This window comes from Meriones unguiculatus, chromosome 8, assembly GCF_030254825.1.
Source record: "Meriones unguiculatus strain TT.TT164.6M chromosome 8, Bangor_MerUng_6.1, whole genome shotgun sequence".
Classification (NCBI taxonomy): domain Eukaryota; kingdom Metazoa; phylum Chordata; class Mammalia; order Rodentia; family Muridae; genus Meriones; species Meriones unguiculatus.
Genome location: NC_083356.1, coordinates 21,789,667 through 21,814,180, shown reverse-complemented (window position 1 = coordinate 21,814,180; position 24,514 = coordinate 21,789,667). Strand labels below are relative to the sequence as shown.

The 24,514-nt window shown below is 52.0% G+C and overlaps 1 protein-coding gene across 3 annotated transcripts; it reads left to right on the top strand.

Annotated features, from left to right (window-relative positions):
- Window positions 1–1,176: 1,176 nt before the first annotated feature.
- On the top strand, window positions 1,177–23,969 carry Gtpbp1 (GTP binding protein 1). 3 transcript variants are annotated; one of them, XM_021652421.2, is made up of 12 exons: window positions 1,177–1,411; window positions 4,368–4,479; window positions 10,682–10,862; window positions 11,391–11,739; window positions 15,366–15,489; window positions 16,420–16,534; window positions 18,392–18,536; window positions 18,661–18,843; window positions 19,533–19,668; window positions 20,130–20,308; window positions 21,486–21,686; window positions 22,556–23,969. In XM_021652421.2, exons 1-12 carry the CDS (start codon window positions 1,220–1,222, stop codon window positions 22,646–22,648), a joined length of 2,010 nt encoding a protein of 669 aa, XP_021508096.1. In that variant the 5' UTR covers window positions 1,177–1,219; the 3' UTR covers window positions 22,649–23,969. The 3 variants fall into 3 exon arrangements, with proteins under 3 accessions (XP_021508096.1, XP_060245018.1, XP_021508098.1); XM_060389035.1 differs by lacking the exon at window positions 4,368–4,479 and having other exon boundaries at window positions 1,290–1,411; XM_021652423.2 differs by lacking the exons at window positions 1,177–1,411; window positions 4,368–4,479 and adding an exon at window positions 6,445–9,136.
- The last annotated feature ends 545 nt before the right edge of the window (window positions 23,970–24,514 follow it).

The window sequence follows — 24,514 nt, the reverse complement described above, 5'->3', positions numbered from 1 at the left end:
AAGCCATTAAGACCAGGTTTCCAGCGGCATCTGTGCTGAGACTCGGTACCTATTTGAAAATGAGAACAAGATTCTGCTATCTCAGACAGATTCCTTGAATTGGCTGACGGGTACTTTGAAACCATTTTCTTGCTCACTACATCCCGTGGTCCAAATTCTAAATCCTCCATACTTTCTCAGACCGCTGCTCTTTCGTCTCTACTACCTAGACTGAGCGGCCACGGCCGGCCAGCATTATTAGACCTTGGTAAAACCCAGAACTCACCTAACAAAAGTCTAGGTTTTTTCAGACATTCGAAACAGGAATTTCAGGCACAGGGACAACGCTTTTGGACTGGGACTTTCCAGTAGAGGCGAGTGAAAGAATAATCCACAGGAAAGTACCTTCACGGATCCTAGACCTTTGGTTCAGCTGTTGACCACAAAACGTGGTGAGGTGTTCCACGCTGGTGTCTGGGCTGTCATCCTCTCCTTTCCGTTCACTCAACTGCTCTCCAGGGAGTCAATGAATGGAGCTCCCTAAGGTCAACGTTTAATTAATTGTCTGGGTCCGGCTGCTACAGTATTACACCTCTTGGAATACATAGCATCGATTCTACTATAAAATCTGCCTTACGCAAGCCAGCACGCCGGACACAATATTGCAGCGCCAGCCTTCAGCCGTCTGGCGTGCCAAGCTCATTTTGCAGTTTACTATCTGGGCGAGCGGCGGCCAGGCGAGCGGGACCTACGGAGGACAAGATTGGACCCCGCCCTTGTCCATCACCCTGAGGCCCCGGGCGGGACTGTTTTGCAGCCTGATTTGTAAGATGGCTCCGCCTCTGGAAAGTGAGGGGGCGGTGCGGCGGGGCACGGGTGCTTCTTTCCATTGGACTGCTGTCCAGTCAGTCAAACCTCTGCTCCGCTCTCGTTGGCGGGAAGAATCCAGGCAGGCAACGTGCACGCCGCGTTGGCCCCGCCTGAGGTGGGACCAAGGCTCCCGATGCCTCCGACATTTGTTGTTGGGGTTTGAGCCTCCTCATTAATTATTCATTAAGGCGTCCGAGCGGGCTGCAGCGATTGGTGGCCGAGAGACTGGGTCGCCTATGTCTCTCCCGGGAGGCGGGAGAAGCTGCGCATAAATTATTCCAACGAGGGGGCGGGACTGAGCATAAATTAGTTAAATGAGCCAGAGAGGGAGGGCGGGCGGCCGGCTGCGAATTAGCCTAAGTTCTTAAAGATGGCGGCGGAGCGGAGTCGCTCCCCGGTGGACTCGCCGGTGCCGGCCTCGATGTTCGCCCCCGAACCTAGCTCTCCGGGGGCGGCCCGGGCAGCCGCGGCCGCCGCACGACTCCACGGTGGCTTCGACTCGGACTGCAGCGAGGACGGGGAGGCGCTCAACGGCGAGCCGGAGCTGGACCTCACCAGCAAGGTAGGCCTGGGAGGCGGTGGCGGGGCCGGGGGCACCCGAAGGGGCCGGGCGGTCTCCGAGGCGACGGCGGTCCTCGGGACGACCAGTGGCGCGGCTCGGTGGGACGCCGCAGGGACGCAGCCCGCCCACCTGCCGCGGTTCGGGACCTGCGGGGCCCGGGCCCACTCCCCGCGCCCGGCGGCGTCCACCCGGCCTCCCGCGCTCCCCGCTCCCGCCTCGATCGCTGCCCCTTGGCTCCGCCACGTGGAACGGGGCTCCCGAGGCCGGCCGCGCGCCTTGCGTCCCTGGCCCCGTGTGGGCCCGTCCGTCCTTCCCAGGAGGGGTCCCCGAGACATGGGGTCTTCCTCTTCCGGGAGCGTCCCGGACGACCGAGGGTCAAGGTGGCTTGGGCAGGGGGGCGGGATGCTCGCGGAGACAGGTAGCCAGTCTCAGGGAGTGTAGGGGTGGCAGCCGGTTCTCTTCCTGATCCTCGGGAAAGGAAACAGAAAGTAGTTGTTCAGTCGGCGAGAATGATGTCCGAGGAGTGTCCACTTACCGTGTCCACCCAAAGAGAATAAAAAGGTGGGGCTGAGGATATGGTCCAGCAGGTAAAGGCGCTTGCTGGCCTCTTAAGTTTCACGACCTCAATTCAATCCCCTGGACCCACCTACTGAAAGAGAGGACTGACTCCCACAGGTTGTCCTCGGATGTCCGTCCACACGCACTCCGTGGCACGCTTCACCCCCACCTTGTAATTTTTTTTTTTTTAATAGAAAGATAGGCATGACCCGAAGTCTTGCCACCTAGGAGCGGGGCCACCTCTTGTATGCATGGAATGAGGAAGGGCGTTTTTAAATAGTGTCTTCTGAGTTGTTGAGAAGGTAGGCAGAAATTAAGATCTCACCATTTGCGTGGCATTGTGGAAAATAAAGTCAAGTATGAGATGTAACTTGTGCTTAGAAAGTGTTTAACATCACTAAAGAAACTAATGCCAACTTGGGGGGCCAGGGGAGGCTGGGTTTCCTTTCCAGCTCTTGCCATCAGAAAGGTTCTGTGACCTTAAGAAAGTTTAACCTCTCAGTTCTCAAGCTGTCAAGAAAGTACAGTTGTGTTGCAAAAATTTGAAATGTATGTTAAGACATTGTTATAGTACTAGATACACATCAGAGACTCAGTAAATGTTTGGACTAGATAGAGGGTGATTCCCTATGGGGATAAAAAGGCAGCTGGTAGAAGACAGCGCAACCCCATCCCCTGCCCTTTGTAGGATAATTACAATAGAGATTTTATGGAGCTTTGATGTCTGTGGCGGTACTATGCAGAACGAGCCTGATCTAGTCTGATCTGAGGCTAAGCTGGGTCTGGTCTGATTACTACTTAGATGGGAGATTTTATAGAGCTTTGAGAATGTTTGTGGCATCTCAAAACTTGGCTCCAAACTGGAAAGAACCCTTCCCTGCTTACCTAAGTAAGCAATTCCCAACTGTTCTTTCTCCTTCCAGTCTCTCCTGGGCACTTGGAAGCAAGGTAGCTCCACTTTGTCACGGTGGTCCTGCCTAGTTCCTCTAACACCATAGTGAGGGTGGCAGAGCTCAGGGAGACCCCCGTAAGAGATGAGGGAGACGGCGGAACCCTGGCAGCATCCGGGTTACAATTACAAACTCTGATGAGTCGAGTGGGCGTGTTGGAAGTGGACCGGCTGAATGTTGGTACATGGTCAGGGAGCTGAAGAAACCAGAAAACTCAGCGGGAAACTGGGACAGAGTTGTGAAGAGGGTGGTACCCTTTTTTGACCATTATGTTTAAATTGCCATGAGTAAGAAACTGTTACTTAATCTCAGACCTGGGGAAATACTTTGAAATTGAAAGAGAGAGACAGAGAGAGAGAGAGAGCTGGAAAAAAAAAGAAAGAAAAGCTGAGCGGGTGGAGGAGAGAAGGAGTGGATTGAATAGGTTTAAGTCCTGAGAAGAGTAGACACTCAAGGTGTAAACCCTCACTGTAGCTAAATGTGGGGCAGTAGGACTCTGAGCGCTTCCAGCAAGAAAAGCAATTAATGACTAATGGTGGGGAGGTTCATGCAGAGTTTTTGTAGAAATGACCGGTGAAGATAACTTTGTAATGAGTGTTAGTTGAGCCTGGCCTAGATGCTTTTGTTTGTTTTTGCTTGTTTTGTTTTGTGAGACAGGCGTTCATTCTGTAGCCCAGGCTGTTTTCAAACCCCTAGCAGTTTTTCTTGCCTCAAGCTGCCAGTGCTGGTATCAAAGACACGAGCCAGCCTAAATGGTTTATATGTTATTCTATAAACTAGAAAGGTTAAGTTCTTTGTCCAAGGCCACATAGGCGTGACTAGAGACTGGAATCCACATGCCTGATGGCAATGGCCTCCCCAACTAAGTGATTGATACTTTGATATTGACAGAGCTTACACAGCTGTGGGACTAATAATACTAACCTTAGTGGCAGTAGGGTTTTGTTGACAAAGATGGCCTTTGCAGGCAGCTTTCGCTGTAGTGATCAAGATAGCTTAGGCAAGGTAGAACAGAATTCTTTTGTTATTATGGGAGCACTGGGCTGTGGCGGTGTACGTGGCTGCCAATGAGCAGTCCGATCTTGAACTCCCCGATGCACACCAAAGTAGACCTTGCAAGACCTTGCCGAGGTGCAAAGCACTGCTTGACAGCCTCCCCTCAGCGTCAGACTCTCTTCTCCCTTGTTCGGGACCTCTTGTGAGGCAGCAGGAGGCAGGCTGTGCACACCACTCCTCCTGTGGTCTGTGGCACAGACATACTCATTTTAGTGTATCCTCCGGGTCACATGAGGCAGTTTTAGGAGAGGCAGCGAGCACATGAGGGGGTCGGCATAGCTGTGTTCCCCTGCCCTGGGGTGTGGTGAAGGTCTTTGGGCAGGCTGTTGGTCAGCTTTGGCTGTGGTGCTCTGTAGTGAGTGCGGTCCTAAGGCTGTTGGTTTCTCTTCTAGCTGATTCTAGTGAGCCCTACATCAGAGCAGTATGACAGCCTACTTCGGCAGATGTGGGAGAGGATGGACGAGGGATGCGGAGAGACCATATATGTCATTGGGCAGGGATCAGGTGAGCATAGTTTTCCTTTCCTTTGTTTTAAGCAATTATTTAGTGCACATTTTCCCACCAGCACCACCTTTTCAACTCGCGTGTCTCCTGTGCAGCCACACTGTAGTGTCTGCACAACTGTGTGGGGGAAGGGACCCGCAACTGCATGCCAGCTCCTTACCTTGTGGTCAAGATAAGTTTGGGGTCCAGGTTCCTTGTCCAGGGGGCCCTACAGATGTTTCCTCTCCACCTCAGGACTCCTCATTTGCATCCAGTGATTTGAAACTTTAAGCAAGGAAACCTCTTATCTAAGGTAAGGGAGCAAGGAGTAGGTCGGTGTAGACCTGCTTTGGGTAACTGCAGGTCCTCCCCTCCAGGCCCTGTTTATGGATCCCATTGCTTTCTCTTTTCTACTTAGCTGAGACTCTCTATGGTTCTTCTTGAAGCTACCAAGGAAGAGATACTCAGAATTCCTCTCTTCCATCAAGCTTCTTTGGCCCAGACCACACTGACCACTCGGTCTGGACAGCTGTGGTATCAGAGATCCCTCCTGACCCCTACAAGATCTGGTCGGGCTGGTAGTCTTGTGGCCATTCTGGATACTGTCCTCCATCCTACCGATTGATCATGCTGGAGCCTCCAGGGCTAGAGAGGGGCAGACCCCGTCCCAGATGCCACCATGGAATTAGATTTGTCCTCAGCCCCACCCCACCCTCCAGTCACTCCTAGTTTCTGCTTTCTACCTCCATCTTTATCAGAACATTTTCTTTCCCGAAACGAAAACTGAAATTGTTGAGGATCTCTTGCAAGAAGCCCAGGCTGGGCCTGTGTGCATCATTAGGGGCAGCTTTTTTTTTTTGTTTAGCAGACTTGTAGGAAGGCAATAAATAAATGAATATAAAGGCAAAGGAATAGTTCTTTTTTTATGTAATTTATTTAATTTTTTATTTTATGTGCATTTAATGTGAAGCTGTCAGATCCCTGGAAATTGGCATTACAGACAGTTGTGAACTGCCGTGTAGGTGTTGGGAATTGAACCCCAGTCCTTTGGAAGAGCAGACAGCGCTCTTAATCACTGAACCATCTCTCCAGCCCCCAAAGGAATAGTTCTTTAACAGTCTGAGTTAAGGAGCTGTCACAGCCCTTCTCCCAGGCTTGGGAGTGCATGCCTGTGATCTAGTATTCCGGAGGCTGAGGCAGGAGTATGGCCAATTCCAAACCATCCTGAAACCTGGAGGTGTAGCCTAGGGGCAGTGCTTCATTGCCTAGCTTATGCAAGGTCTGGGTGAATCCTCACTGCTGGGAGGAAGAATTTTGATCTTCATTTATTTGACATATGGATCTTCTAAAGCTCGATACTTTCCAAAAGCACTTTTGGATGCTTAAAATATGGCTCCCTGGGCTTGTGGGTCAGCAGTGGAATGCTCCCCTCGTGTGTGCAAGGCCCTGCGCTCTGTCCTCAGCAACGGAAAGCCAAACAGCAGAATGAAGCTGGTCCTCACCTCTCAGGAAGAAAGATGCTATATTCACAAATAATCTCAGAGAAAACAGTGTTTTAAAATGCCTCCAGATGACAGCCAGGGACAAAGGCTCAGCTTCTAAATCCTACCATGCCCTTCTTATCTCTCCTCTCCTTCCCACTCCTGCCACCCCTTGGCTGTGGCTCCTATCGCCTAAAAGAAGGCATGGTCGGAGAGATAGGCGAAATGGTCACCTGTCAAGGAAGGGAGGGAGGCAGTCAGCACTGCCAAGTGCTGCTAGGCAGCAGGTTCAGGAAAGGGCTGTCTGCTTGGTGGTAAGAGATTATCAATTCTTTGTGCAAGCTTGCCAGGTACATCTCTGGCCTGCCCTAAGAAGACAAGCCAGTCATAGGCCATTTCCTGCCTTGTAGGAAACCACACAAAGGTCAGTTTTGACAAGTGGAGGAGCAAGTCTTTGAAGACCCAGCCCTCTTATTTGTTTGTTGTTTTAATAGGGTCTTGCCTTATAATCCAGGCTGGCCTTACATTCTTGATGCTCCTGCCTCGGTCTTACCAAAAGACTTAGGCTCTCATTTTCTCCCATTCTTTAATGCAGTGTGAGCTTCACCATACCCAGAGCACACATCTGATTAACCCTCCTTTAGAAGGTAAGATGCCAGACACTCACTTGTCCATCTCCCACACGCCCTAGCATTAGGCACGCATCACCTTGGTGAGCCCTTCAGATCGGAACTAGTTAAACAAGTTGAGCATCACACAGGACTGAATGGATGGCAAGGCCCCCAGAGGCCAGCTTCATCTCCAGTTTCTCCTCTGTGTTGGGGTTTCATCCCTCCACCAGGGCCTTCTGCCATAGCTTGGAGACAAGGAAGGCTTCCTCAGAGAAATCTTTCACAGATAAACACATTAAAACCATGTACAAAATCCTGGGGGACTGTGCGTTATACCTATATGTTCTTCATTTATGGTTGATATTTTAGGAGCAAGTCAGTAATGGTATGGTAGTTTGGAGTCCGGGGTCTGGAGCCCGGAAGGTCTGGTTTTACCTGCTGACTTTTTTCCTTGTCTTAAATGCAGGTAATACTGAGCTGGAGAGTGTGTATGTGTACCGTTCTTCCAGAGGACCCAAGTTCGATTCCCATGCATGTTAGGAGGCTCACAGCCACCCATAACTCCAGTTCCTGGAGATCTGACACCCTATTGTGTCCTCTTTGAACACCTAAACTCATGTGCACATTCCCACACATACATTTAATTAGGAATAAAATCTTTCAAAATGTAAGTAGTAAGAAAATGTGAGTATCTCATGATGCCCCAGTGAGAGCTACGTGAGAACTCAAGGAGCGCCTGGCGTAGCAGTGTTAGTGTTAGTGGTGGCAGCTCTCCAGGGTCCTGGGTTGGAGCTGACTTATGGGATTGCTTTGCAAAAAGAGCCTTGATTGTCTCTTAAATATTGACTCATGACTTGAGAGCTCGTTTGGAGGTTCCAGCAGGGGAACACAGTCGTTTCATTATACTCATCACTGAAGAATGGTTCTCCGTCAGGGAGGGTCATCCTCTTCAACTGAGGGGCCCACGTGGAGTACTGAGAGAGGGAGGGACACCTGCCTAACCAGCCAGATCAGCCAGATGGCACAGCAAGGGACGCGGTGCTGTGTATTTGTAGGCGTCAGGAGCAGGCCTCACAGAGGAGCTGCTTGTCTGTGAGCAGTGGTGAGTGGGCAGAGGAAACCACATGCCCAGGGGCATGGAGGCATTGGGGATGGGTATTTGGGGGCCAGATGTACTTACTTTATTAAGCAGAGGAGAAGGTGACGTCAGGAGGGACAGGTAGGCAGAGTCCAGTTACGGTCCTTGAATGCCATGCCAAAGAGCTGAGACTTGTGTCCCCAAAGCCTGGGAATATGTCACAGCACCTGGAGTAGAAGAACACTGTGGTAAGGGAGCCGGCAGGACAGAAATCTGATGAGGGCTGCCATGGGCTTTAGAAATTGGACTCTGGCTTTCCTCCTTGGCTTTTGTCTCCTCCTAACATGATGAAAGTGGTGCATGCTAGACAAGTGTAATATGACCACCTGAGAGCTCTGATGGTCAAGGTGACATTGGTGCCAGGCCCTGGCTTAGAAAGCAGCACAGAAAGTAGCTAGTCTGGTGAGGATGGCAACTTTCCCTCATTTAGGAGGTGCTGGCGCTCAGCTGTGCATTGAGAACCTTCTGCCCTCCGCCCAGTCTTCTTTCTTGAGTCAATTGTTTTACATTGTCTACACATTTGAGGACTTGAGGTAGGAAAGCCATTCACCAGAGAATGGTTAAGACATGGTCCCCGTCCTCAAGATCCATCTGTGTAGTTGCTGGAACACCTGTCTAAAAACCCCTTTGCACAAGGGTAGGGAGTTGCAAATGCTGTAAGGAAGGCCAATGCTTGGGTGGTCTCTGAGCAGAGCTGAAAGGATCTTGCCAAGAGAAAACATGCTGATCGGTTGCTGTCTTGGCTGAGAGTGACCATAGAGCTAGAACTGTGTGTGAACCCCGGGAGATGAGCCCTTGGGTCACCTGCACTGGGATAGAGCTGATGTGGGGAGCCTGTGAGTGGGGGAGGGGCTTAAAGGGATCAGAGCTGGAAGGAATCCTGTCAGTTCTGGAAAGGCACTCCGAGATTTTGATGTGAAAGTGGCACTGTAAGAGCTATGGTTTCTTTGGGAGCTTAAATGTGTGGGTACTGTGCTGGACTTGAGGTAGGAAAGCTATGGGGGGGAGGTGCAAGGGGAAGACACAGACTAGGTTCACTGAGACCAGGTGTCGAATAGACTAAGGGCCAGAATCAGGCAGCAAAAGAAGGACACCAGAAAGAACTGGACTCGGCAGGGCTGGGGTGGTAAGAGGGGTATGCCGAGGTGACCAGAAGCAAAGTTTTGTCTTTATCAGAATGGGAACGGCAAGAAGGACAGCAGTTTACCCCGAGGTTGCTCTGCGGCCTCCCACCTCGGAAGTATCTGCTTTCTATTTACCTTGTTTTTCTTCCTCCCCTTCCTTCCTCCCCTCTTCCCTCTTTTCTTTTTGTTTGAGGGGAGCATCACACTTAGGATCCTCCTGCCTCATCCTCACAAGTGCTGGAATTTCCAAACCCACCTTACGGGGCTACAGGGAATATCTGGTGCTATATTGGTGCTGACAATTCGTGGGCCACTATTTGAAATGTGAGTGGGTGAGTCTGACTGTCAGACCTCTGGGAGTTCTCATCTAGGCCACTGGATAACTGGAGAGGTTGTGGAGCATGGAGAGGTCGCTAGTGCTAGGTAAGAGCGTTCGTGAAGTCTTGGCAGTGACAGTTGAGGCCATAGAATGAGGCAGCTAAGGGAAGAGGTTGGAGGAAGAAGAGGCCTTTGGTGGGGGGACTGGCAGAGGCTGGCATTCAGGACAGGAGCAGGGAGACATCAAGAGAATTCTGGCTGGGTGCTGGGCAGGCGTATAGTCATGTAGAATGCTGGGAGGCCACTGGTGATGTTTGATGACAGCAGCTCCTCTAGGAGTGGTCCGTTCAGAGCACTGGGGACAAATGTCAGCAGGGGTCATCTTCTGAGTTCCTTGGTGGTCAGAAGAATTGAGATGGTTGGTAGCTCAAAATGTGAGCTGAGACCATGAAAGAGGGGTGGTTTTCCTTATCTTGGAATTGATGAGCTTGCTTAGGGAGCTTGAGGAGGAAGAGGAGGAGGAGGAGGAGGAGGAGGAACAGGCTTGGCCTGGCAAGGTCTTTGGATGGTGACGCAGAAGAGGGTACCGTGCTACAGGGTTTCTTAGAAGGAACCAAGAGAGGTGCTGAGGGAGGGGTGAACACTGCACCCCATCATGCACAGGAGCACCTGGTGCATTGCTGTTCTTAGACTCTAGGAAGCTCGTTGCCCCATCTCTTCCTGCCTCCCTCCATGTCCTACACTGAAGTCTTTTTTTCAGCTGTTGGCTGGATACCACACATGAGCCACCCTAATTAAAAACCATCTCTAAGATAACCAGCACATACCATCATCTCCCTCCATCTTCCCGCCCTCCTTGCTTGCCTGGGGCATTAGAATTTCTTCTTGCTGGGCTCCTGCTTCTGACCTGTTGCTTATCACCTAGAAGGTCATCCTGCCCACCTTGCTCTGACCATGTTATTGTCCTGCCTGAGGCAAACAGTTTGCTTCAGTCTGGTGTCATGCCGGCTTCCACTTCTCGCTGCTCCCTGACCCCAACCTGCTCCCAACACACTGTGCGTCTCTCTGGCCCTGGCTGGTCACGGTCTGCCACGCTTCGGGCTTTGCTTCTCTGCGTGACGTCTTTCCTCTACATGCTCTTTTCTCAACTTCTAAAGACCCAAAGCTGCCCTCCGCATTCTAGGCCCTGCTTTGCATTCTTTTTCTTCAGCTCTGCAGGGTAGTGCCCAAAGTGTATTGAGATTAATCAATTTCTTGTGTCTCTCCCTTGGGGCAGTGAGCTCACTGAGGGCACCTATATTGCCAGGATCTAATACGAAGCTTGGCATAAGTTCAAGGAGAATCTCGGTGACTCGTAAATGAATTACCCAGTTCCCTGCTAAGGGGAAGCTGTGGCCCTGTCAAGCATTAACTCTGTATATGCCTGAGCTGTTAGTGTTTTTCTGCAGTGCCAGGAGGGAGTCCGTTTAGGTACAGTCAGCTGGCTGGCTTACTGGCAGACTGGTTGGTCAGGACTCTCTCTCCTCCTGATGTCTGGGCTCTTGTCACCAGATGGGACTGAGTACGGGCTGAGTGAAGCTGACATGGAGGCCTCCTATGCCACAGTGAAGAGCATGGCGGAGCAGATAGAGGCTGATGTCATCCTCTTGCGTGAGCGTCAAGAAGCTGGTGGCCGCGTGCGCGATTACCTAGTCAGGAAACGAGTCGGAGACAGTGACTTCCTGGAGGTCAGGTGAGGTCTCAGAATTGGGGCTTGCAGGGCCCCTGCCACATGACTGGGGGCATCACAGAGAATGTGGTAGGGCCTGTGACACTTGCCTGCCAGCTCTACGTTTTCATAAGATGGGGGAGTGCAGAGACTCATGGTCTTGTCAGTTCTGCTCTTTGTTTCTGAGTTCCACGTAGGTGTTCTATCCGGGACATGTAAGAGAAGGCCGAGCCATCATTCTGTGGCTGCCCTGTGGCTCTGTTGAGTTTACCATCTGCTTGAGGCTGGAAGTTGGAAGATGGGGAGATTCTTTGCCTTTCATAACTTGGGGAATCTTCTCAGCGGTGGGGTTAGGGCTGTAGGTGAAGGAGCCAGGACTCTTGACTGACTTTGTACACCTTGGAAACAACTCCAGGAATGTTCTCCTCTGCTCAGCCGGGAACAGGGAAGTCCTGAGCCAGAGTCCTGGGCTGAGCCTGCACTCGGGGCCCAGCCTCTGGCTGAGGAGTCTTTTCAGGGACCAGCTCTCACACTGGGTTCCTGTCCATGCAGGGTGGCAGTGGTGGGCAATGTGGACGCTGGCAAAAGCACGCTCCTAGGAGTCCTGACGCATGGAGAGTTGGACAATGGCCGTGGCTTTGCCCGCCAAAAACTCTTCCGCCATAAACATGAGATCGAATCTGGTCGAACCAGCAGCGTGGGCAATGACATTCTGGGCTTTGACAGCGAAGGCAATGTAGTGAACAAGCCTGACAGCCATGGCGGCAGCTTGGAATGGACAAAGATCTGTGAGAAGTCCACTAAGGTGATCACCTTCATCGACTTGGCTGGCCATGAGAAGTACCTGAAGACCACTGTTTTTGGCATGACTGGCCATTTGCCTGACTTCTGCATGCTCATGGTAAGTGTGAGGCTCCCCTGGGGGGGAGGGGCGGATCTGAGATGCTGTGCGAAGGGTTAGGATCATTCTGAGACTGGGGCCTGCTGGTGGTGGTAGGATGACAAGTTCGGGGTCTCAGGGAGCCCGGTCCTCTGAGCTCTGTGGTCTTCTCCACAGAGAACCTTGACCTCTCTTCTGCATTTAGATCATGAAGGGGACTCTTGGTATAAAGTAGGGCATCTCTTGCAGGTGCATTTTTGGAAAGACATAGTGGCTTTCTCATTATTTCGCGCCTTCAGAAAGGTTTTCTCCTGCACCTTGGAGTACTTCAAAAGGTGACCCCAAATGGTACCCTCTGAGATCGGCCTGGGGAAGGAAGGAGAAGAGCCCCTCAGGAGGCAAGGGCCGCAGTCAGCAGGGCCTGAGGTGCTGTCTTCAGTGCCTGGGAGGGAGAAGTGGTAGCTGCTGTACAGCCCTCGTGGGGATGCCGCCCTGGGCTCAACTGGAGGCACTGACCGTGGGAAGTAGGCCTTCCTGGTCCTGGGTTCCCAGAGAGCATGGATGCTTGAGTGGCGCATCGTGCGGCATCGCCGGAAAGGAGAGGGGCAGGGACTTGGCTTTGCTTGGGTGTGCACATGCGCTCTGCTGAGCTTCCCGTACTTTGTGCACAGCTTTGGGGGGAGAGGGAAGGAGGAAGAGGGTGCGCACACATACAAAGTAAGTGAGCTTTCCTCCCCCAAGTCCTTTCAAAGCCCCTCCGCCCTCCTGGCTCCTCAGCAGACTCCTAAGTGCAGCAGACACAGGCATCTGGTCCTGGAAAACTTGCTCCAGCTGCCCACAGACAGCTTCTCAGCTGGACTGCAGAGGAGGACAGTGCTGCCAGGACACACACACACACCCTCCTCACCCGCACTTCTTGGGATCACAGCAGCTGCTCTTGCTTCCCAGCAGAGCCTTGCAAAGGGCAGTCCCCTATGCTCTTGACCGAGGAAAGCTGCAGCAGCAGCAGGCATCTCTAGAAGTCCAGAGGGGCCTCTGGGCTGTGGCTGTAAGAAGGGCTTAGAGGGTGAGGAAGATGCCTCAGTAGGTATAGTGGCTTGCCAAGCAAGCCTGGCGACCTGAGTTTGATCCCCAGCACCCACGTAAAGGTAGGAGAGAACCGACTCCACCTAGTAGTCTTCAGACCTGCTACATGTGTGACTGCTACATGTGTGTAAATATACACCAATACACCTTTTTAAATTTAAAATTTTTTGTATCTGGTTGTTTTGCCCACTTGTATGTCTATGTACCTGCCACATGTGTGCCCAATGCCCACAGAGGTCAGAAGAGGGTGTCAGATTCCCAGAGGCTAGATTATAAATAGTTGTGGGCTGCTTTGTGTGTGCTAGGAATTGAACCTGGGTCCTTTGGAAGAACAGCCAGTTCTCCCTATGAATGACATTTAAAAAAAAAAAAATCCTACTCTGCATTTATTTTGTATGATTTTATTTTTTGTTTTTCAGACAGGGTTTCTCTGTGTAGCCCTGGAACTAGCTCTGTAGATCGGGCTGGCCTTGAACAGAGATCCACCTGCCTCTGCCTCCCAAGTGCTGGGATTAAAGGCGTGGGCCACGGCAGCCATCATCACCACCACTGGCTGTATTTTTTAAACATGAAGGGTTTGGAAATCAACATTTTTCTTTTTTTATTTTTTTACTGTGTTGTAACTAACTAGCATGTGTAATAATTTACCACGTAGGAGGTCCAGTGTATTTCAGTGCATGTATACAGTGTGTAGAACCAGATCAGCTAGTTAGAATTTCCTGGAGAGACCGGCTAAACGTACCACAGCCTGGTGTGTGCTCTCCTTATCATGTCTTTACTGAAGACTCAAGCTCCTCACACAATGAAAACCATTTTTTTCTAGCTGAGCTGTAATGACTAAGGACGGTAATGGGATGGATAATCAAACAAAAATGTTCTGTTTGACTTTTAGGCCATCATCCACTTATTGAACGTATGTAGACAGCAGAGAAATAACTGAGTAAACACTCGGTCGTGGCTCATGGTTAGAATCCCAACCCTGAGAGGTGGAGGCAGGGGGATCATGACTTTGAGGCCAACCTGGGTTACACACTCGTACTGTTTCTTTTTCTGTTCTAAATAAATAATAAAAATAATGAACTATCATGTTAATGTTTCAGAGATGAATTTTCTAGGAAAAAAAGTAACATACAGAAACCAAGAGAGCCTTCTCAGTTCAGCCTGGGAACAATGAAGCGAGTTGGGTTTGGATTGCAAGGGAGTGAGAAGAAATACCCAGTCCCTGGAGGCTCACTAACCCAGGCCAGCAGTAGCCAGCTAGGGGCAGCAGCTGGGCTGGAGACCCCTGTGGGCTCTGCTAGCAAGTAAAAGCGACACAGTGAAGATGTCCCGGCACGTTCACAGTGCCATACAGGCACAGGATGGCAGCTCCTCTCAAAATTCTATTTTAGTAAGCGCTCACTTGCATGGTACAAAAATAAAAGGCAATGAAGAGGGCGAGCTTGATGGCTCAGTGGTGAAGGCTTTTACTGCCGAGCCTGACAACCCGAGCTGGATCCCTGGAAGAACCAACTCCCACAGGTTATCCTCTGGTCTCCAAAAACCACCATGGCATGCTAACATCCCCCACCCCAGGCACATGCACTTACATACACGCACACATGTATGCATATATACACACGCATACAATAACCTCTTTTAAAATTAGTTTTTTTGAGATCAATTCACTATAGCCCTTGCCAGCCTGGAACTTGCTATGTAAATGAAGCTGGCCTCAAACTCACAGAGATCCACCTGCCTCAGCCTCCGTCTCCCAGGTGCTGGGATTAAAGGCCTGTGTCACCACACTGAGCATAAATGTGTTTTAAAGGGCAACAGAGAGCATGCAGAAGAAAGTTTTCCTTTGTTTCCTACTAGAGGCAGCCAGTGTCTTTATGTTCTTGTGTTCTTGCCAGAGATACTTTTTTTTAAAGGTGTTTGTTTTGTTCTGTTTATGAGCGTTTTGCCTACATGCATGTATTTGTACCGTGTGTGGTATCCTTGGGCAAAAAGGGAGCATAGGATCCCTTGGAACTGGAGTTTTAGACAGTTGTGAGCCACTGTGTAGGTAACGGGGTCTGAACCTGGGTCCTCTGGCAAAGCAGCCAGTGCTCTTAACCCCTGAGCATCTCTCCTGCCTCATAGATACTGAGAGCTCCAACTGGCAGTGTTGGCAGTTCCTTATGGTGTCAAACATCAAGTGCCCCTCTAAAGTAGAAGCTGGTTTGATTTGAGGGTCTTTTGGTTTGGTTTGTTTTCAGCACTGAGAACTGAACCTCTGGTGGGTGCAAGACAGAGGCCACCTCTAAGTCTCCCCCAGGCCTTTGCTTACTTTTTCCCAGACAGTGTGTCACTGAGTTTCCCAAGCCCCAGAAGGTTCTCGATATCTTACGCAGGCTTCGAACTCAGGCTTCTGAGTGTTGGGGGTTTGTCACCAGGGCCGGCTTTTCAGTTACGTCCCCATCACCAGGGCTTGGTTAATGAACTTCGCCCAGCCCAGCTTTTGCCCACAGGCTGAGGCCCCCTGGCCGCCCAGCAGCAATTTCTGTCTTCCTTGTGCTGACAGTTCCTTTCTGGGGCAGGTGGGCAGCAATGCCGGCATCGTGGGGATGACCAAGGAGCACCTGGGCCTGGCATTGGCTCTCAATGTACCTGTCTTTGTGGTTGTCACCAAGATTGACATGTGTCCTGCCAACATCCTTCAAGGTGAGTGAAGCAGCTGCAGCAGCCTCTGGGGTTGTCCGTGCTGCATTTCGGGGTGGCCTGCTTCGGAGCCTCAACCCAGCATTGTCTGCAGCCTCGTCTGTTAGATTAGCCTCGGGGTCCATCAGCCCGAGTCCTCTACTTCTTCCCTCCTTTTTAGCTCTTGACCTAAGCAAAGCCTAGAATTTCCCCCTGTTCTTCTTTACTCCTGGTTCCGGAAAAGTACAGGATCTATAGAGTCTCTGTTATTCCTCTGTCTCTCCCCACCCCCAGTGTCTCCAGCAGCAGGCACTGGGCTGTATCATTGAAGCAGGATGTATATGGAGGAGTTTGGGCAAAGAGTCTTGTGGCCTTTAACCACTAAAGCTTCCACACAGGGTTTGGAACATGGCCTCTTCATCTCTCTCTTGGTGCTGCAAGTTGAGTGGAACATTGTCCCATTAGACAGTCTTATAAGAAGGGTCTCTGCAGCCAGGCAGTGGTGGCACACTCCTTTAATCCATGTACTTGGGGGGGCAGAAGCAGGAAGATCTCTGAGAGTGCTTGGCCAGCCTGGTCTATAGAGTGAGTTTCAGGACAGCCAGGGCTACATAGAAAAAGCCTGTCTCAAAAAACCAAAAAGGGGGTGGGGGGCTCTTTGCAGCTTTGTAAATGCCCAGGATATTCCTTCCAGAGCATTCTGGGGAAGAACATGGTCCTCGGGGACCCAAGTCACCTGTCTGTGTGCCTAGACTGATGGCCTTAGAGAAAGGGCCATGTGTGCTCCTCCAGCTTTGATCCTCCTTGCTTCTCCAGGCATTGTGGTATTTAACACTGGTCCGTCTGTCTTTCTGACTCCTGCTTGCATCAGTATTGAGTGCACCTGTCTTACCCTGGAAGTCTGGCCAAAGAGAAGGCTGTATCCCCTAATTCTGTTCCATTTCACCCTTTAAGAAACCCTGAAGCTGCTACAGCGCCTGCTGAAGTCACCAGGCTGCCGGAAGATCCCTGTCTTGGTGCAGAGCAAAGACGATGTGATTGTCACAGCCTCCAATTTCAGCTCCGAGAGGTAATGGGGCAGGGCCAAGCCAGGGAAGCACTTGCTTCTAAATAGGCACCCTTGCCAGCCAGGCCACAGGGAGCCACAGGCCCACAGACCTGGCACAGTCACTCCAGCATGATCTCTCGGGCACGGTTGGAGGGCAGGTCCGTCTTTGCATAGTCTTAGGCCAACAGTGTTGTTCAGAGCCTCTGTAGGCGGCTCACATTCTGAACTAGCCTCTCTGTGGTTGGAGTCCCGGTTGAGACATCAGCATCCTTGCCTGGGAAATGGGGATGTTATTAACTTCCTGGACTAGCCAGGGTTCTCTAGAAGCCGGAACCGGTGGAATGAACATATGCCACGGGCTATATTAGCTTGGCTTACACGGTACAGGCTGAGCACTCTAACGGCGGCTGTCTGCTTGATGGAGAGGCTGAGGGCTCCATGGTTACTTCATCTGCAAGGCTGGAGGCCTCCTTGGTTCCAGTCTGGAACTGAAGGCCTCGAGGGTACCTGGAAAGCTGCTGGTCTTTAGTCCATGTTGCAAAGCCAAAGAAACTGGGTTGTGATGTCAGTAAAGGAAGGCAGCCATGGTGGCAGCAAGGGTAGGTGCGTTCGCTAGCAAGAAGCAAAGGTTGGCAGGCAAAGGCGGCGGCAGCCCTGCCTCTCCCTTGGGCCTCTTTGTTTATTTTTATTTTATTTTTTGTTTGTCGTTTTTTGAGATAGGGTCTCTCTACATAGCCCAGCCTCAAACTCAGAGAGATCTGCCTGTCTCTGCCTCCAGAGTGCTGGATTTAAAGGTGTGTGCCACCATGCCCAACTTTCTCTCTTGGACTTCTTTGTATCTGAACCCAGTGCTCTGAACTGACCACCCCTAGAGGAGCTGCCATGACCAAGCAGTACTAGGGACCTTCCAGGATTCTTCTATACAGCTACAACTCCGCCCACCTTGGGGGAGAGGCTTCCTTGCTTCTTCCCAGAAATAGCCTCAGTCCCATCTAGATGCTTGTTTCTTTTTTTTTTTAATATTTTATTTATTTATTACGTATACAACGTTCTATCTGCATATACACCTGCAGGCCAGAAGAAGACACTAGACCTTATTATAGATGGCTGTGAGCCAACATGTGGTTGCTGGGAATTGAACTCAGGACCTCTGCAAGAGCGGGCAGTGCTCTTAACCTCTGAACCATGTCCCCAGCCCCCTAGATGCTTGTTTCTTAGTTGATTCTAGATCCAGTAAAGTCGGCAACCAAGATTAACTCTCATGCGCCCCAGAGGATGCTTGAGTGCTGGAAGTCAGGAACGTAGAAGGTGCCAGCCTGGGCTTGGCTGGTGGAACACTGTCTTTTTATGATTCACTGACTTGTTACGCCATTAGTTCTCCAATCACAGGTCAGTTTGGCATTTATTCAACAAGTCTTTTCATCCTAAGTGTCTGTTGAACATTGCCGTGCCAGGCCCTTGCTCCAGAGGTTAACACGTCTACATTCTAGACACTGGCTTGAGCACAGTCCACGGCTCTTCAGCTCATTGGTCCAGGACCCTCCTTTGGTGACTTCCTTCCCATCCCCAGAGCCAGGGCCTTGCTGGCAGCCACCTGCCTCCTGACGTGGCCTGTGCTTTCGGGCAGCTGGGTGTTTGGCCTGTCCTCTAGCCTGGTGCTGTCTTCAGTAGCGCTGCTGGTCCCAAAGGGGGGTTGTGTTTCAGGGGGTGCAGCCCCACTCCAGCTCCTCAGAGTCTCTAGCCTGTGAAGGCACTCAGGGGAACGTGCAGTTGGAGGTCAAGACAAGTCACTAAGAGTAGAGGCAAAGGGACGAGGTGACGGTCGGAGGTCTTGGCTGCCTGAGCACCTCTCTTCCTTATTTCTTCTCTTCCATTTAGGATGTGCCCGATATTCCAGATCTCCAATGTCACAGGTGAGAACCTCGATCTGCTCAAGATGTTCCTCAACCTCCTGTCGCCCCGCACCAGCTACAGGGAGGAAGAGCCTGCTGAGTTCCAGATAGATGACACCTACTCTGTCCCCGTGAGTGCCTCTGGGTAGGACTTCACAGGGTGGGTGGCTGGTGGGTATCTCCTACGTTAACTAACCTCAGTGTGAGTCTGTGGATGGGGACGGGTGTACTAGGTCAGGGTCTTCTTCTTGGCAGGGTGTGGGGACAGTGGTGTCCGGGACCACACTGAGGGGCCTGATCAAGCTGAATGACACACTGCTGCTGGGCCCAGACCCCTTGGGTAACTTCCTGTCCATTGCTGTTAAGTCGATCCATCGCAAGCGCATGCCTGTAAAGGAGGTGCGGGGAGGCCAGACAGCTTCCTTTGCACTGAAGAAGGTGAGTGAGGATAATTCCAGAAATTGCCCTTGAGCTCTAAGTCTGGGCCAAGTTTTTACTGTCTCCAGTTCTTGTGCTGCATTGCAAGGTGTGGGCTCCTGACCCTGTTTCCACAGAGGAGGAGACTTAGCCTGTCCAAGCCAGGACTGTCTGTCTCCTGAGCTCTACTCCTCCCACTGTGGCCTTAGCACTTGTCACTTGCTCACAGTGCAGTCCGATAGGAGCAGCCGTCCTGCACGTGGCGCCATCCTCCTTAGGGTTAGGATGGATGGGATCTGTGCCGTATACTCTTGCCACTCAGTCTTCCATCTCCTGGGGTTGGGGTGAGTGTTAGCTCTGGGGTCACCTACCTTCCTGAAAGCCAAAATGAGCAGGGAAAGTGGGCTGTGGTTTGTCTTCTCCGGTGGTCAGGATACGCGCACTGATTTTTTCCTGAATGCTTGTCTGCCTGTGCTCATAGCCCCTTCAGGGCCCAGCACCTGGAAAGCCGAGTTCCTGTGCAGTCTTTCCTGCCTCTAGCAGTGTTTAGCTTGCTGCTTAACACTGAGTCTGCCTTGGATGGTGGTGAGGGGCGGGGCTGAGCTGGAGTGGTTCCCACCCCTAGAGAGACATACTGGTCTCTAGGACCAGGCTGGGTAAACCTGAAAGACACCGGGGCCCTTGAGCTGTGTTCTCCTTTTTCCTTTCAGATAAAGCGCTCATCCATCCGGAAAGGCATGGTGATGGTTTCCCCACGCCTGAACCCTCAGGCCTCCTGGGAATTTGAGGCTGAGATTCTCGTCCTCCACCACCCCACCACAATTAGTCCACGCTACCAAGCCATGGGTAGGTGTCCAAGGGCCCTCCCAAAGGAACTCCTGCAGTCTAAGCCAGTGCTTCCAGCCTCAGGCAAGACAGCTCTCTGTCCTGCTTAGCAAAGCCATTCCTGTAGTTCAACCCCTGAGCAATACTAGTTGTTCAGTCCTGCAGATGCCCTGACAGCAGACCTGTCCTCAGGGACCTCATATGCCAGGATTCATTTAGCCAAGGTTATTGAGCATAGCTGTGTGCCTGGTGGTATCAAGGTGCTAGGAACAGTCCTGTGGGAAGGCATATGTGCACACAGACACACTCAGGCTCTGCCACGTAGGCCTGCGAAGGGGAAAGATGGGGAGGAGGCAGGATCGCGTCTGGAAGTAGGCTGCCCTGCTGTATCTGGCTCTCAGAGTTCTGGTCCTGCCCTGAAGATTCAGCTCTAGCCTGAGGCACAGGGTAGTTTATGCGTTTCCTGACTCTGCTCTTGGCAGTACACTGTGGGAGCATCCGGCAGACAGCTACCATTCTGAGCATGGATAAAGACTGTCTGCGCACAGGAGACAAGGCCACTGTCCACTTCCGCTTCATCAAGACCCCTGAGTACCTACACATAGATCAGCGGCTGGTGTTCCGGGAAGGTCGCACCAAGGCTGTTGGCACCATCACCAAGGTATGATGGGATAAATTCATGTGCCCGTGGGAGCTTCAGTTTGCCATAGTCTAGTAATCAGGAGCACCACAAGCTCCTCTTGAGACTCCTGGGGTTGTCTTTGCTTGCCCAGGATTTGTCCCTAGGCCTGTCTTGAGCTTTGGAGGCTGTCTTGAAGGAAAGAAGGTGGCATTGGGGTATGGTTCTTCTCTGTAGGGGGAAGTGGGACAGTGTCTGGGGAGACAGAGTTGACCTCTGATGTGCTTGCTACCTCTGGATCCTGGGGTTTGCTTGTCCTATGCCTGAGGCCTTCCCACAGCATGGTGGATCCATTTGGAGTGAGCGCTGGGTATCAGAGGGACATGGGTGAAAGGTCTTACGGTGCTCAAAATGTTTCTCCTGGAGCCCCACCTTTTGCCTGCTGTGGACCTCACCCATGATTTTGGGTAGAAATTTGGTAGAGGAAGAAATGGCTTCCATGTCAGAGACTGGATGAACCTCAGGCTGCCTTTTCTTCCTGAGAAGCTTCTCTCAGGCCTGTCCTTGAGGATCTGGGCTTCTTGACAGTGTGATAGAGGCTACAGCACCCACTGTAGTGTCCTGTGGAAGCCAGCCAGTCTCTTTTCCTGTGTCTTTGAGATTGAACTTGGGCCACAAGAAAGATTCAGAGTCAGTTGCTCCTAGGTGGTAGCTTATGATTTCTGACAGGCTTTTGTTTTGTTTCTTCAGGGAGCCTGAAGTTAAAGCATGGTCCAAAGCAGCTCTGGGCAGCCCAGACCCTGACTCGGGTGCTGGACTGAGTACAGGGTGGGAAAGGTTCAGAGAAGCTGCAGGAAAAGCAGTTGGGCCCAGAAAGGGCAAGAGCCTTTCCAGGCAGGGAGAAGCAGGGCAAGGCATGGATACCAGTCCTGTGGTTCTGGCCTCAGAGCGGGGATGGAGGCCTTTTTGTTCTGCCTCCTGGGATGGCCCTTCCTGTCATCTGCCTCACGGTGGTGCACTCCTGTAATCCCAGCAGTCAGGGAGGCAGAGGCAGGCAGATCTCTGTGAGTTGGAGGCCAGCCTGGTCTACAAAGTGAGTCCAGGACAGCCAAGGCTACACAGAGAAACCCTGTCTCGAAAAACAAAATACAAAAAAAAAAAAAAAAAAAACCAAACCTGGGCAGACGACTCTGACCTGTCATCCACTTGGCCTCCACAGCTCCTCCAAACAACCAACAACTCCCCCATGAACTCCAAGCCCCAGCAGATTAAAATGCAGTCCACGAAAAAGGGTCCCCTGAGCAAACGAGAAGAAGGAGGTCCATCTGGTGTGCCCTCGGCAGGAGGCCCCCCAACCGGGGATGAAGCGTCCTCGCTAGGGTCCGCACAGGCTGCCACATCGGGTGGTCTCCAGCCACAGGTAAGCAGGGCCTCATGGCCTCCGGCATGGTGGTGGGATACTCTAATTGGTCCTGATTGGCATTTGGTTTTAATGAAATAAAGCAGAATAGAAAAACATCAAGGTTCCCCTTTTTTGTTGTTTTGATTTTTTTTTTTTTTTTTTTTTTTTTTTAAGACAGGATTTCATTCTGTAGGGCAGACTGGCCTGAAATTTATGCAGGTTAGACCAGCCTTGAACTCAAGGAAGGGAGTTTTCCTCAGCTTTTCTGATTCTAAGATCACACATATGAGTCTCTACACCCAACCAAGGCTTCCCCTTCATAATAAGAACATACGTGGGTGTGCTGGTTCTGTTTGGCTGAGACCCCACACCCGAGAGGCTGCTAATGCACCTCTCAGCATGAGGGGGTTGGCCTTCGCCAGATCATGGTACCACATTTGCGTCTATTGCTCACCTGCCTGGCCTTTCCCGTTCTTCCCTGTCCTAACAGAGGCCTAGTCCCCCTCTCCCTGACGCCTGTCCCATGTCGTTTTCTCTTGGGTCTTGTTGGAGTAGGTTCCTGTATGTGTCTATTACACAGGCCCAGTGTCCACTCTTTTCTGCCCCCTCCCCAATTCTCTCCTTCTTTCTTCCTCCTTGTAGTCCCCTGCCCTTGATGTGGTTTCTGAGCCCTTCCAGGTAGCAGTGATGTGTGTTGGCTCCTGATCCCCTTCATGCTTCTCTGACCAGCTCCCCCAACCATCACCACATATCGCCCCCCTCCCCCGCCAGGAAGACTGCATTTTCCTTGTAAACCCCTGACCAGGTTAGGGCTACTGCCTGGCCCACTGCCTGGCCCTGCCGAAGAGGAGCATTCACTTCTCAAGTGCCTGCTTTCTTTCTTTTAGCCCAAGCCCAGCAGTGGGGGCCGGCGACGAGGGGGCCAGCGCCACAAGGTGAAGTCCCAGGGGGCCTGTGTGACTCCTGCCAGCGGCTGCTGAATGTCCCCCTGGTCCACTTGACCACCCATGGGATCCTCACTGCTCACCGGCTGGGCAGAGCATCTTTGACCGACACCCGCCCACTCCAGCCCACAGCTAGAGCATCCTTGTTGCCACACCCCTTTTTCCAAGGGGGATTGTAATTTATAAGACGAGGAGGGACTAGATACCCAAGGACTGACCGCCCCCCACCTGCCTTCTTCCTCACATCTTTCATACATCTGGGCCCTTAATTTCTATCTTTTTATTATATATCTCTGTCTGTGTGAGTGTGAGTGTGTGTGCGTGCGTGCAGGAGTGCAGCTGACCCTGTCAGTCTCCATTCAGTCCTGGCTGGCCACCAGCCTCCAAGAGCTGACTGCCTGTCTTTCCATTCATCTCTTATCTGTCTCGATGAGATCCTCAGAACCTTTAGGGAACTTCAGGAGCCCAAGGCACCTGTCTTCCCTGGCCAGTTGCCCCTCTTAGCTAGAAGCCCCTCTTTGGGGCTGACCTCTGGGCTTAGCAGCTTCTGCCAGAGCAGGGATCCCTCAGTCTATGACTTGGGGAGTTTAACAGAAGGTGGTGGTCTCCCCTAACTTTTTCCCTCCCAAGCTCCCAAGCAGGGAACGCCAAAAGCTCTTGAGTGGCACCTGTGATGTGCGGAGGGCGTGGTGACTGCATTGTAGGACTGCCCACCCTGACTCTGTACCTGAACCACGGATCCAAAGACCTGGGTGGGCTTACCCTTGGAGACAATCCCGGGCTTGCCTGGCTGGCCCTGGCTGCTCTGGCTTCTGTACCCGCTGGAGGTTCTTCCTGTTTCCACTCAGTTCTCTAAGCCTCAGCCTGGCATATAGACTGGGTCTGAGTCTTCCTGGGATTGGGTTCTGGAGTACCTTCTTTGGGTGGGAGAGGGGAGGTACTCCTCCGAGCTGAGCCAGGACTAGAAATCCTCCTTCCCCATGCCACCCCAACACCGCTGCTACAGCCATGGCACCCCAGCAGTGAAGGGCCTGAGCCCAGATGCCCCAGTTGGAGTGTGCAGGCTCTTCTAGGCTGTCAGAAGCCCTGCCGCTGGGGTAGGGTGGGCGGGCCAGACCAGTGTAGACAGAGCTCTGCAGCACGACTTCAGGCTGGGGTGCTCCCTCTCAGCCAGGACAGACACCCAGCTGGCTGGGTCCCTCTTCAGCCCCACCTCCCTTCCCAAGCTCTCTCTCTTGCCCTCTGCTCCTGACTGCTCTTACCCACCCCACCCCCTTCCTTCCAGCTGTTTCTAGTTACCACTGCCCTGTGGCCATGGACTGATCAGACCAGCATTCACAATAAAAGTTTGTTCTGAGTTGACAGTGTCATGTTCCCTGCCCAGCCCTCCAGGTGGAGGTGCTGCCATGGGGACACTGTGGTTCTGCCTGCCCTGTGCACCTGGTGGCAGCTGAGGGGAATGGGGCCTCAGGAGTTCCACTTCGACACAAGTGCTCTACTAGCTATTTTTGAACCCCGCTTTTCCCATGCCTCTGAGTTTCGTGGGTTCTTTGAGAGTGTGAGGGAGACAGGCTGAGGACAGTGTGGTGCTGCTGCTGTGGTGGGCCCACTCCACAGCTGGACGTCACTGCTGCTGTCTCCAAGGATGAGGACACAAGCTCAGGGCAGGGCCATCTCCAGTGGTGTGAGTTCCTGCTCACCCTGCGGCCCTTTCCCAGTCCTCTGACTCCAGCTGTTTTCACCTGTTCTTTGCGGCTCTGGTTCACTTGGGCTGGTGCCTTTGTAGTAATGGGACTACAGCATGGCACGTGGCATGCGGCACAATGGCAGCTGTGACTCCCTACAGCACTGGGCCATGGTAGAACCTCACTTCATCTTAACTGTGCCCCGTAGGCATTAGTG

Bases quoted from the DNA above. Each gene is read 5' to 3' on its own strand.
- Gtpbp1 (XM_021652421.2), top strand. From the start codon at position 1,220: ATGGCGGCGGAGCGGAGTCGCTCCCCGGTGGACTCGCCGGTGCCGGCC. The intron at 11,740-15,365 runs GTAAGTGTGAGG...TTTCTGGGGCAG, and splicing joins CTGACTTCTGCATGCTCATG to GTGGGCAGCAATGCCGGCAT. The intron at 19,669-20,129 runs GTAGGTGTCCAA...TGCTCTTGGCAG, and splicing joins TCCACGCTACCAAGCCATGG to TACACTGTGGGAGCATCCGG.